The sequence below is a fragment of the Ursus americanus genome, chromosome 2, assembly GCF_024610735.1.
Source record: "Ursus americanus isolate L20-20 chromosome 2, mUrsAme1.1.p, whole genome shotgun sequence".
In the NCBI taxonomy this organism is placed as follows: Eukaryota; Metazoa; Chordata; class Mammalia; order Carnivora; family Ursidae; genus Ursus; species Ursus americanus.
The window spans coordinates 66,756,014-66,769,591 of record NC_142128.1 but is presented as its reverse complement, the minus strand read 5'-3'; the positions used below and the strand labels follow the sequence as shown (position 1 = coordinate 66,769,591).

The following is a 13,578-nucleotide window of genomic DNA, read 5'->3' as shown; positions in this document are numbered from 1 at the left end:
CTAGTTTTCCCCAGTCACTGCAGCTCAGAGGCTGGGACAGAGGCAGCTGCTCCTTGCCCTTCCCCCAGCTCCCCTCAGTCCCCCTTCTGAACTCCTAGGCTGGGGAGCCTGAGACCAGAGACCAGGTGCCACATCCAAGCAGAACAGTTCGAGGTCTGGAGTGGGAATGAGCAGGATCCTGAGGTTTCCTGAGGGCTCGCCACGTGCAGAGGCTGAGCCAGGAGAGACACCCCGGGGCATCATAAGGCCCTTGAAGGGTCTTCCCAGGGAAACAGAGCCAGACCGGTTGGTGCAGCCCCCCAGTGCAGAACTGAGGCCCTGGGGGAGGACTGGTGGGGAGGAAGAGCCCGGGTTTAGTTGGCTTCCAAGAAGAACCGTCTAGCAGTCGGCACAGCCCAACAAGAGCGAGTGCCTTGCCAGGAGGTGCTCTCTGACCCTGTGATGGTCAGCTCTGGGATCTAGGACTCTGTGTGTCCCTACTCCCTGCCCAGTGGCCCGACCTGTGACTCTACCATTTCCATTGTCTTGGGGAGAATCCAGAGGGAGGTGGCGTTACCATAGGAGTCTCTCCTCTCTGCCCGGGGGCTGTGCAGGGCTGTGGGCTGTGGGCTGTGGGCTGGGAAGGAGAGTGGACGGGACCCTTATCGGGCTATCTCCCAAGCCCCCGTCAGCCCAGGGTCCACTTTTTCTCGCAGAGGCTCCCAGGATCCCACCTCTACATCCCAGGCTGCGTCCCCTCGAGGTCAGGAGTCGTGGAGCTGGTGGAGGCTGAGGGAAGGGTTGTGTGGCACCTGCCCTTTCCCAGTGGGGCAGAGCCTGGACGTGAGAACCAGTCAGGGGAAGCATAAATCCAGCCCAAGCCCGGCCCTCTGGTCAGATCCCACGGCCGGGTGTGCGCAGTGGGGTCGGGGCTTCCGGAGGCCAGGTCTCTCTCAGGAGACAAGGGGTGCCCAGGGTTTCTCTAAAAATGGCCCCAAATCCCATTTTCCTCCATGATACTGATCCCAAGGAGATTCGGGTGTTGTGACCAAGGCTGGGAGTGCCGAGCGGAGTTTGAGGATGGAGGGAGAGAAGGCTGGCCACTTCAAGAGCCAGATTTATGCTGCTTGGAGCCGGGCATGGACTTATTCCTGGCCATCGTTAGTTTAGTGAGAAACTCTTGCCATGACCACTGCCCTGGGCAAGGGGGTAAGGAGGTGGAAATTGACCTTGCTGAGCCTTCAAGTTGGGGAGATAACCGTCTTCGGGCTGGTCCTGCCTCTGTCCATAAAAAGCGAACAGGGAAGCTGGAAAAAGGATTAAAAAAAAAAAAACGACATGCCTTTCTTCCACCGGACCTCCTGCCCACATCACGCTGAACTCCCCTTCCCCGGAGGGCCCCAGCTGGCTGCTCAGAGGAATTTTTCAATCAGATGGGGGTACTGAGCTCAGCAGCGAGGAGCAGCTGGGGCCTTGAGAGGGAAAGAAAGACCCAGAATGGAGTTTAATAACCCCGGCTGCCTGTGTGGGTGGGTCCTCCAGGAGTAATTACTTGGAGAGCTCTGGGGAAGGCACCGGGGCTGGGACCAGAGCCTCAGAGCTGCGGGGCAGGGGTGGAGAGAACCAAGTGTCTTTATTGGCTTGTTCTGGGGACCTTGGGAGGAACAGGAATTCAGCCACGGGTTGGGGTGATCCCAACCTGAGGCCTGCCCGGGTGATGACCCAGGAAAATGGAGGGCCGATCGCACAGGTCTGGGTAGCTGGGGGGGCCTGAGGGGGAAGAGAGGACTGGCAAGGGTTGGTGGGAGATCCTGGTCAGACAGTGTCCTGAGACGAGATGCACCCAGTGTCGTGGGACCAGACCCCAAACCCTGAGGCATGAAAGCGAGAAACGTGATGAACTGCTTTCCCCCAAATGGCCGCCGAGGTCTGTTTCATCATCCGGAAAAGCTTAAACTGGAAGATCCCTTTGCCAGCGAAGCAGCTCCGTGGAGGAAGAGAGAGAGAGAGAGAGAGAGAGAGAGAACGGTGGGGACGGCGGTGGGGACGCAGGCCGCAAGTCTGATGGACGGTGCTTAGGGGTTTGTGTGCTCATGCGTCCCCAGCGGGACGATGGCGGGGTGGGGCAGGCTGCTGGGGAAAGTGTACCCCAAGAACACATTTCCTAGAAGAAGGACCTCTTCTTTCTCCCTCCTTCCCTCCCTCCCTCCCTCCCTCCTGCTTTTCCTTTCTTCCATCTATAACTTCTTTAAGTAAGCTCTACACCCAATGTGGGACTTGAACTCACAACCTCCAGACCAAGAGTCACATGCTCTACCGACTGAGCCAGCCATCTTACTTTTCATCGGAAAAATACTCTAGTTTAAAAAAAAACAACAATAGAACTAAAAGGCCGATAATGAAACCTAGCCGTCACCAGCCCTGCCCCAGCCCCCAGCCCCCCCCAACCCCCCCCCCCCCGGTCCTGTTGCACAGAGGCAACATCTTTTTTTTAAGACTTTATCTATTTATTTGAGAAAGAGAGAGCACCAGTGGGGGCAGAGGGTGGGGAGAGGCAGAGGGAGAAGCAGACCGCCTGAGCAAGGAGCCCAACTCGGGGCTCGATCCCAGGACCCCCGAGATCATGACCTGAGCCAAAGGCAGACATTTAACTGTCTGAGCCCCCCAGGCGTCCCGAGGCAACACCTTTGGACCCTCTGGGCTATTCGCTATTGTCGTTTGTACTTCCCAAGATTATGCTTATCCTTCCGTTTCTTAATTCTTCAACCTCATACATTATTTATTGATCTCCTTTCGTGGCAGATGAAGATTTCTCTCTCTCATCCTCCACCCCTCCAATTTTGGCAAAATCAGAAGTCAGTATTTATACTATTATAATTCAATTATTGTTCACAGTGTATAATGTAATTCCTTCCATATATAATTTTTTGCTATTCAGTAAGTTCCTCACTGAAAACCCCTTGGTCTTCTTCCCACTCCTTGTTTTCCTATGAGCTGTGAATTCTGCCCAGATCCTCCAAACCCCCTCTCTGCCTGGCCCCATGTTTGCAGACTGTCAGTAGGATTTTCTCCTGGAAGCCTCCTGTTCCCAGGTTGGCTGCACACTTTTTTTTTTTTTTTAGAGAGGGAGAGCTGGGGGGGGGGGGAGGGCAGAGGGGGAGAGAGAATCTCAAGCAGGCTCTGCACTGAGCCTAGAGCCCCACGCGGGGCTTCATGTCAGGATTTTCAGATCAGGACCCTTAACACCTGAGCTACCGGGGCGCCCCCAGGCTGCACACTGTGGCCTGGGGCCCTCTTGCGGCTCCCCACTGCGTCCACGCTCTGGGGGCTCCCCGTCCTCAGGCTGCACTGCTGTTGAAACCCTGAATGTGCTCTCAGAACTTGCCAGACAAGGCGCGCCTGACAAATCAGGGCTTCCAGGCCTGGCGTGTTGACAAACGCTTCCGCTCCGCGCTCACTCTTAATAGCTTGGGTGTGAATAGAATTCTCGGTTGAAATTTATTTTCCCTCTGAAATTGGAAGCTGTGGTTCAGATGTTCACAAGTCTGGTGCCACTCTTGAGTCTCGTGGCTCCTGTGGTTTTATCTCTGGAGGCGTTGGCCACCTTTCCCTTGTCCCTGGTGTGGGTCTTTTCCATTCATGTGCTGAGTACTCAGTGAAGACTCTCAATCTGGAAATTCGTGTCCTTCCTTTCTGGAACCCTGTCCCGCATTTGGTTCCCTGATCATGTCTTCCCTCCTGTGTTCTCTCTTCTCTCTTCTGGAACTCGTATTAGTAGCACAGTGCAAGCTCTGTTTGTTTTCTAAGTATCGTGTATTTTATCTCCTGAGTTCTTTTTTTAAAAGATTTTATTTTTAAGTCATCTCTACACCCAACACGGGGCTTGAATGTCCAAGCCCAAGACCAAGGGTCTCACTCTACGGGCTGAGGAGCCAGGTGCTCCTCTCCTGAGCTCTTTTTGTTCTACCTTCTAGGGGATTTCCTTAACTTTAGGTCCGAGTCTTCAGTTTCTATACACATTTTTTCTCCTGTATTTTTTACTTCCTTTTATGATTCTTGATTCTTTGTTTCTTGCATCCACTAGTCGTTTTATGGATGCAGAATTCTCTCTTACGCCCCCTGAGGATATTAACTACAGACTAGTTTTGTGTGGGGTTTTTTTGTTTTTTTTCTTTATGATGTCACTGTTTTCTTTGTATTTGTTTGGTTTGCTCTCCATCCAGACTGGATTGTTTCTTCAAATCGCCAGGACTTCTCGGCTCTTGGTTCACGGTTAAGAGAGAGAGAGAGAGAGGTGGAGTGGCCTAGAAATTCAGTGTGCACAGCGGGTTCATGCTGGTGCACCCCGCTTTAGATGGGGGTTCTTTTTTTTTTAAGATTTTATTTATTTATTCGACAGAGATAGAGACAGCCAGAGAGAGAGGGAACACAAGCAGGGGGAGTGGGAGAGGAAGAAGCAGGCTCCCAGCGGAGGAGCCCGATGTGGGACTCGATCCCGTAACGCCGGGATCACGCCCTGAGCCAAAGGCAGACGCTTAACCGCTGTGCCACCCAGGCGCCCCTAGATGGGGGTTCTGAGCTGGCTTTTCCTGGAGCACTACCAGAGACTGAGACGTGGAAATCCTAACCCCCAAAAGTGATGGTATTTGGAGGTGGGGCCTTTGGGAGGTGATTAGGTCATGAGGGTAGAGCCCTCGTGAGTGGCATTAGTCCCCTTAGAAAAGAGACCTCAGAGAGGTCCCTTCTCTTTCCTGCCATGTGTGGACACAGCAAAAAGACAGCCGTCATGAACCAAGAAGTGGGTCCTCACCAAGCAGTGACTCTGGGGTCCCTCAGTCTTGGACGTCCAGCCTCCAGAACTGAGAAATACATTTCTGTTGTTGTTACTATTTCTGAAGATTTTATTTCTTTATTTGAGAGCGAGCAAGAGAGAGAGAGCACAAGCTGGGGGCGGTGGGGCGGGGAGGGTCAGAGGGAGAAGCAGGCTCCCTGCCGATCCCGGGACTCCAGGATCATGACCTGAGCTGAAGGCAGCCCCCCAGGCGCCCCAAATTTCTGTTGTTTATGTCACTCAGTTGATGGTATTTTGTTAGACTAGCCCCGATGGATGAAGACAGGCACCTCCAGTGTCTGCATCCGAGGTCTTCTCTCTGGGGCCTTCTCTCTGGGGAAGTGACACCTTGCTACTTACATCTGGGAACAGAGATTTGGGATGGGGCTGGACAGACAGACTTACTCAGACAGACTTTCACACAGTCCCTCTCTTTCAGCCACTCTCTTTAGCTCCAACCTCATGGTGCCTATGTCCCCATGACTCGAGGTCTCCACTGTGTCCTCAAGAGACAAAACTCTAGCCTCTTCCCAGGGCATAGCCTGGCTGTGTGGGCTGGGGAGAGGGGACCCGGAGAGTCTGAGTTTTCCGTGTACAGATTTCCAGCCAGCATCCCCTCACCCCCACCTCTACCATTTTCAGTCCAGGGTTCACCCTACTACCTCCCAGTCCTGAGACTCGGTCCTGGTGTGCCTCAGGGACCCCCTTTGCTGGCTTTGAGGTGGTAGCTTCCCTCATTCTGCCAAGCCCTTTGTCTACTTGCCATCTTCAAAATCTGCTTGTCATTTCTCATCTGCTGTGGCTTCCTCTCCCTTCTCTTTGTCCTTGAGAATTCATACCTCTCTGTTCCTTTGGTGTCTTTTGTAAGGGGCTTCAGGAGGGAGCAGACAGCCATGTTTCAAAAGCGGTACTTTTTTAATGTTTTGTGAAGGTAATACACCGAAGGGGCAGTTGTTGAGACTATATTGGACAGTTTTCGAGAACACAGAAGCAAACAGAACCTGAGAAGGTAGTGAAGAGGGGGCTGTGTGTCCCATCCCCGGGCTCCCTGCTCTGAGCCAAACATGGAGACAGTCCAGGCTCTGACGGCTTTAACATGGAAGCCGGCACTGAAAGTGAGGAAGGCCAGGCTAGCTCTCCCTGGACTTGCCACCTGTCACTCCCTGTGACCAAGTTGGACTGTGGAGCCCGCTTCTGGAGAGAGTAGGAGAACAACGGGGGCAAAATTCAGATAGTTGGCCCCTGACAGGAGCTTGGAGGGGAGGAGCCCTGCTCTGGGCATCAGTGACCTCACTGGTATTGTTATTAAAGCTGGAGAGGCATTGGAGAGGGATCGGCTTGGGGTTACACTGGCTGCCCGCCCCTCTTCCCAAGACGAATCGTGCAGGAAAAGGGGTGGCCCCCCACACAGTGGGGCCTGAGACAAAGGAAAGACCGCAGTGTGTAGGGAGATTCTGGTGTTTGGAGTGAGAATGTGGGGGCCGGACTCTCGGCTCTGGAATTTTTATGCTATGGGACCTTGGGCATGCCCCTTACCCTCCCCCAGCCTCAGTTTTTTTTTTTTAAGAGTTTATCCATCTATTTGAGAGAGAGTGAGAGAGAGAGTGAGCAAGCTCAAGAGATAGGGGCGGGGGAGGGGGAGAGGCAGAGGGAGAAGCAGGCTCCCCACTGAGCAGGGAGCCCGATGTGGGGCTCCATCCCAGGACCCTGGGATCATGACCTGAGCTGAAGGGCAGACGCCCAATCGACTGAGCCACCCAGGCGACCCCCAGTTTTTCTCTTTTGTCCAATGGGGAGAATGTTGCCCAGCTCGTGCAATTGTTGTGAGGATGACGTGGCCAGCTTGGCACACGGCAGATACTCACACATTTCTTGTTAGTGTTCGAAGAGTGATGCTTGAGGCAGAAGCGTCCCTATCCCCTTATTCCTTTCCACACAGATGTGAGACCAGCTATTCTAACAGACTTCCCAAAAGGGGTGGAACTTGGGAAGAGACCCTCCCTCTTTCCCTTCCTCCAGTGAGGGATGCCCAGACCTTCCTGATTCTTCATCCCTTGGGGACTGTCGGGAGACCCCAGGAAGGAGTGGGTCTGAGTGCCCCCAGGTAGCCTTAGCTCCAAGTCTCTGGGCTCCCATGCCCTGGCTATCTGAGCTCACCCAGCAAGTCTGGAGAGGCAGATGGGAGCCCCTGGGGCCAGGAGCATGTATAGCCCCTCGCAGCCTCCAAACTGCATTGAACCTTCCCTCCAACCTAGGGAGCCGAGTCAGGCCGGGAGTCCCGCGAAACCAGAGATCCCTTTGTCCCAAGATACAAGGCCAAGAACTGGAAAGCCCAGAGTGTTCCAGGCAGCAGTCCTGGGGCAAGAAGCAGGGGACCAGCTCCCCTCCTGCTGCCTGCTGAAGCGGACATCCTGGAGGGCACTCGATAAAGCCTGAAATGTAGTTCCAGGGGCCCACACCACAGGGTCACACAGACACGTGTGTACTAGCGTGCATGCGGTTCTCATGGTTACTCCTTACACACGCCCTCTCCCGCACAGACAGGCTTGCTTCTCGTAGGAGAGAACCTCTCCCTGAAGCAGCGTGTGTGCTCCTATCTCCTGTCTAAACTTAAGGCTGTGAGGAAGGATGGGGGGGGGTGGTCGCAGGGAATCTTGTAAAACTGGGCTGCCAAGCACGTTTCAGAGACTCCTCAGCCTCTTCCCATCCACGGTCTTCATCAGAGAAAGGACCGGGTCAGGGAGTAGAATAATAGCTCACTTATCAGACAGGTGTCGTGTTTAGGACTCCTCTCCCAGAGGCACAGAGACGCGCCCCAGGCGGTCTGGGGGAGGAAGAGCTTTCCCGATCTCCGCAGCAGCCCGCTGTCACGCTAGGACAGGAGCTCACAGCGGGAGCGGTAATTTGAAAGATCCTGGAGGACCGGTTCAGGGTAGCGATGGGGGTGGGGCCGGTTGTCCTGTTCCCATGGCAGCCTATCTCATTGCCATAGCAACACATCCGCCTTCATTCAGCGCAGTCCTGGTTTGTGTAATGGGTGGAACACTGTGGCACTTCACGGGATGGCGGTGGCCCCATAATCCTTCTGGGAAAGAGCATTTCCATCCTAGACCAGGCAGGGTGGGAGTAGCTGCAGGCTGCCAAATAGGGCTGGGTTTTCCTGTGGGCGGAGGGGTGGATTTCCTCTCAGTTTCCCTACGGACAAGCCTCTACTTCTTACTACAGCAACCGACACCCCAGCTCTTGGGGGCCTCCGAGAATGTCCCCACAAGGCAGACTGACCTTTCCTGAAGTCCAGCACAGCTGACTCAGATGGAAACCCTTCCTTCTCAGGTGGATTGTGAAGCCGGGGAGCCAGGCTGGTGTTGGGAGCCTGTGTGCCTTCAGGGGGTTATGTATCTTTCTGACCCTCAGGGTTCCCACCTGTGAAAACGCGGCTACCACATGCCCCGCCCTCTGGGTGAGCCCAAGGTTGCAGAAAAGAGATACACGGGAAGACCTGGATCCATCAAGGGCTTTCCCTGGGGGGGAGGGGATGCCCCTTGCATGAGAGTGGGGTGTCAGGGCCTCGGGTCTGAGCGCCCAGCAGAGGTCTGACTGTGGGGCTGCGGTGATCTTTAAACTTCATTGGACAGGGCAGCGGTTGGCATCATCTTCCAGATCAAACTGTCCAACTGGCTGTGCGCTTCCCTGGGAAAGGGGAAGGTACTGACGCTGTCTCCCCCAGGCCTAGATGGTGCTTCTCAAGAGTGTGGGCCGAGGCTCCCGCCCCTCTGCAAAATACTGTAACCTGTGGGCAGTGAGAGAAGCCCAGGAATGAAGAGGACGGCCTCAGAAATTTTCATAGAAGTTTGATATTGCTGAAACACTGAAGCAGCATCCAGTTTGGGTTTCTCTTTAATTACTTTTACATTTTTCAGTTTTTTAGTGATTCACTGTGTGTGTGTTTATCAGTATTGATCTGCCCCAGACTGGGGAAAAACAATCTGGTCCTTCCCATCTCTAGTTTGAAAAGCACGGTTGTCTGTGCTTGATAACACTAAAAGCTGTCGTAAAATCAGCAAAAGATCCAATTGAGGAGAGAAGGAAAACAATCTCATCTGCGCTGCTTGCAAAAATTAGCCACAAGTCACTCCAGGGTGTGTCGGCAGCATTCCCTTTATTACTTCAGGACAGAGACTCCAGTCGCCCTCCCACTGCCTTACCAACCCCCCCGCCGGCCCCCGCTCTCGCTCCCCCGCAAGCCCGGCTCCCTGGTCCGGGTTTGAAGTTCACTGTCCCGCACGTCGCGCTCAGCCACGCCCAGCGCCCCGACCGAGCCTTGCAGGAGGGCCCCGGCCGAGCCTTGCAGGAGGCGCAGTCTGCCGCTTGCCGTAGCGCAGGCCGAAGGAGTTCCAGTTGTAGGCCGACAGGTCCTTTTCCCGCTGCACCAGCACCGCGCCCCGGGGGGCGGGGATCAGGCGGCTGCGGGGGGCGCACAGGCCTGGCCGCTGGGGCCCCGCAGGGCTCTCGGGAGGCGGGCACAGCGAGGGCCCCCGCAGGCTGGGCCGGGCGCCGGTGGGCTTTCTCTCCGCGCACCGAGGGCTCTGCTCCCACGGGGCCAGGAGGGCCTGGGGTCCGAGCCGCTGGCCTAGGACAGAGCCGCAGAGAGAGGCTGCGGTGAGGCCAGGGCCCAGGAGAGACGGCTTTGGAACACCTGCTCCCATCCCCATCCTGTGCTTCCCTTTCCTTGACCTCTAGGAAGCCCAGAGCCCAAAGCAGGCACCACCAGGAGCATCTTAGCTCAGATGGTTAAGCCATTGGTTCCCTCTCTTTCAACCTAGCTTTGGTTTCAAAGGTCTTCAGGATGATCTTAAACATCTTTTATATTAAATCACTTCCTTTTGGGAAGCAAACAGGGTAGAGCTTGGAAATAAGCCTGCCTTATTTGCTGGACACTCAGCTTTGCTGCTCTTCTTGGCTCCCTGCCTGGCCCTCCATCCTGTCTCTGCATCAGGCTCCGGCATGGGACTGAGCTCCTGGGGGCTGTTGGGAGCCGCGTGCATTCAGCTCTAGCTGTGCGAGCTTGAGACAGTGACCTGCGTGCGGTAGAGCCTCAAATGCTTGTTAAAGACATAAAAGCGAATGAACAGCTTGTAGTTACAGAAACGAGAGTAGAACGAGGACCACTGTGTCCCACACCCCTCCGCAATTACTGTGACCCCTAGGAAGCTACAGGAGGACTCCGCGAAGAATGGGAAATTATCTGGGTCACCTTAACCTGCTCACCTCCCCCACTGTGTATAATCTCTCCCCTTCACGCTGAGGGCTAACAAGGCTAATTTGGAATGCACTTCACATGCAAAAGGCTTGTTAAGTTCACTCTAATTTTTGGCAGTAAAATAGTGCGACCAGCTCGGAGTAGACAAGAACCCCAGCCAACTGTGGCACGAGATTAGTGGAAACGAGGCCTGGTGTGTGAGTGGGTGTGTGTTGAGGGGGTAGCTGGCTTTGGGCCCTGCTCCTCAATGCCTTGGCATACCTCGGAGAAGAGGAGTGTGCGCGTGGTTCAGAGTTAATGCTAATCTTCCTGGAACGCTCCTCCTGCCTTGCTTAAGGCCTGCCTGACGCAGGGGGGGATGATGGCTTCCTTCCCGGTGAAGCCCCTCATCCCTGCAGGATTGCTGCTCAAGCTATTTGTGGCCTCACCTAAAGCCATTTGCCGGAAAGAGCCAACAGGTCTTTCTGTTCAATGTCCCTGGAGCTGCGGTGAGGTTCTTCTCTGGGGGAGCCTCCTTCAGTCGAGAAAGAATACCTGATCCCAGGACACTCTTGGCAAAGGACATGCGGGGCCCTGTTCTCTTTGCCCTGGGATAGCTTACGGGCTTGATGATATCCTCCGTGGAGAGGGTGCGCTCCGAGTTCCAGAGCTAGAAGAACTGCGGGCAGGAGAGGCTAAGCCACGTGCTAGTTTGCCGGGGAAACTGACCACCAAGCAGTGTCAAACCCACAACTCCTGTCTCGGGGACTGGCTTGTGCCCCTCAGAGACACACTCCTGGCAGCTCCTGCACCTGCTGGGCTGCTCCAGCATTGGTTGACTTTGGGGAGGTTTCTTTACCTCTTTGGGGCTCGCTTTCTCCAGCTGATCAGTTGCACAATGAACTCACAAGGTGGACAGGTACTAAGGATCTGTCCTTCCCCCCCCCCAATTCCCCACAAAGGGCCTGAGATCACCACTGAAGGAAACTTGCATAGTAAATTCCTTCCCAATGGATCTGCTCAGATGGGTGGTTGGCGTAGAGCAGAGAACAGTGTGAGAAGACCATGAAGGAGCTCCGTGGTTAACAAGCACCTGAACCTGGGTGAGCCTACTGACGCCCAGAAAGGGCAGTAAGCCATCCCTTACTTGCAAGATTAATGGGGCCCCCAAAAAGTTGCATGTGCTAGTCTTAGGTTCTCATTAAATATGGTGTGAACATTGACAGACTAGCTTCGCTCTGAAAAATATGGTGACTCATTTTGCAACAACTCCCACCCTTCTTCCAGACAACGCATACCTGTCGGTCTAGGATTCTCCATGGGTGCCAGCTTTTCAAATGTCTCCCTCAACGAGGTGGCACAGAGGAAAATCATCAGCTGCCAAGAAACCAGCGAGTTCATCATCGTGGTGAGAAGGCACCGGTCCTGGCAGTGTCCTGAGGCTGAGACAGAGGGAGGGGGAGGGGACTAAGCCAGGTGCACGGTGAGGGCTGGATGCTGGGGCAGAGCCCAGCGTGGAGAGGAGAGTGAAGGGCAGTGTGTGGCAGTGGGGGGGGGGTGAAGTCAAGCAGGGCAAGGAGCTCCACTGAGTGGAGCACGCTGAGGTCCAGAGATTTTCTGGAGCCTGGGAGCTCCATGTGGGGCTCTGCATATATCTTGCCCTTCCTGTGCCCAACTCTCCCCTTAGACAGCGCTTTCCCCAACCTGGCCCACTCCCTTCTGCTGCAACAGAGACTTCATTTCTTTCGTTTTTCAAGAAAAAAGGAAGAAAGAGGCAATCATCTTGTTCTCTCTCATAACTCTTTACAGCCTTGAGGACTGTCATCGAATTGTCTTATTGCCTGTAAGACAAGGAAGAGAAAAAACCTCCTTCGATTAATTGGGTCAGTTGTCTCCTTATTCTATTCTTCGTGGGCTCCAAGAAAATATGAATTGAATTGACCTCGTGATTTTGGCTGCTGAGATGGGAGCTGCCTTCCCCCTCAGGCCCCGCCCCCACTCCAGCCCTTCCAGCTCTCAAGTCGAATTTCTCTTTGAAGAAGTCATCAGGCACTTTGAGATTGTCCAACAAACATGAGTAAGGACAAACTGATGGGGAGGCAGGTCCAAAGGCTGGACAAAAGGGTGTTGACAGAGCCTCTGTGATCCAGGGGAGCAGGTGGGAGGAGCGGTCATGGGCGCCCATCAGCTGCTAATGACTGCTCAGCCCCATCCATACCTTTGTTCTTGCCCCACCCCCATTCTTCTCCAGGACTTGGGCACAGGGCAGAGAGGAAGACTCCTGAATGGGACCAAGAACACTCAAGTCTGGCCCCAGTTCTGCCCCGCTCCCTGGGAGGTGGGAGCAAGTTACCCCCATCTCTTGACCAGATTGGTACTCTGTGAATAAGAGCATTGCATCAGACTGGTCCCCGACTATCCCCTCTGATAGTCACTTTTCCTTACAGACTTTGACTCAATGACGTTCTGAAACCCAGACCAGGCTTTCTGCACCTACTCTGAAGAGGAGAGGCGGGATCAGTTCACTAGAGAGAGCAACCATTTCTTTTCTGGCTTCAGACCATGAACGCACAGGCTCCAGGTTAGTTCAGAGGTCATTGTCGATCACAGCACCCACTAGGTGCTGTGGTAGGTGCTGGGGGGGCGCAGGTGTACGAAGACACAGGGTTGCTTGTTTCCAGCACCTCCCCAAGATCTAGCTCAAGAAATTGAGGCTTCTTAGCCGACCATTTCAAAATAACACCGGAAATGAAAGGCTGGAGGCGTGTGGGTCCCCAGGGAGCTGTGGGAGCCCATGGGAGCTCATTCTGGAGCGGGGCAGGCGGGTTTGCCACGGGGGGGGGGGGGGTAGCCGAGTTTCTGAGCACTGATCAGCGGCAGGAACACAGGATTAAGGCAGGCATTTCCAGCAGGGGGCGCTGGAGCGGGCCAGCAGGGGCCGGGCGGGGCGGGGACCACAGGCCCCCCAGCCTGCGGGGAGGGCAGAGTTTGGCTAGAGACAGAGACAGTGGTGAAGCTGGAGGAGGGGTACAGGGGGGCTTTATCCCAGAGTAGGCAGAGCCTGAGGGGGCATGTGCGTTGCATTTCGGATGGAACATTCTGGCTGCTCTGCAGAAGCAGGGTGCTGAGTGGGGAAGGTGGGGGGTGGGCAGGCGGTGTGGTTAGAAGGTTAGTGTTCCTTCTTCCAAGCTCCTCCCACCGGTAACACCTCCGCCTCACAGATAGCACTTACCACCTGGCCAGGTGAGCACACACACACACACACACACACACACACACACACCCACACACACCACCACCACCACCACCACCACCACCACCACCACCACCACCCCACCCCCCAACTCTTTTCACTTCCCAGCACAGAAGCATTTAACACGTGTGGAAGAGTTGAATTGTTTGGAAAAAGAACCTTTCACGAGGCCTGGAGAGGCTGACCTGCTGTGGGCAATTTTTGTGCCCCCGCCCCAGGCTTTATAGCTAATGGGTAATAGATTCCAGGCGCGGTGGGAAAGCTTTTGAAGTGAGG

The 13,578-nt window shown here is 54.8% G+C and overlaps 1 protein-coding gene across 1 annotated transcript; it reads right to left on the bottom strand.

The window, feature by feature from the left end:
• Nucleotides 1-9,051: 9,051 nt before the first annotated feature.
• On the bottom strand, nucleotides 9,052-12,869 carry KISS1 (KiSS-1 metastasis suppressor). Its single transcript, XM_045787890.2, has 2 exons — nucleotides 11,348-12,869; nucleotides 9,052-9,440 (listed from the first exon to the last, which is right to left on the bottom strand). Exons 1-2 carry the CDS (start codon nucleotides 11,451-11,453, stop codon nucleotides 9,103-9,105), a joined length of 444 nt encoding a protein of 147 aa, XP_045643846.1. The 5' UTR covers nucleotides 11,454-12,869; the 3' UTR covers nucleotides 9,052-9,102.
• Nucleotides 12,870-13,578: the final 709 nt, after the last annotated feature.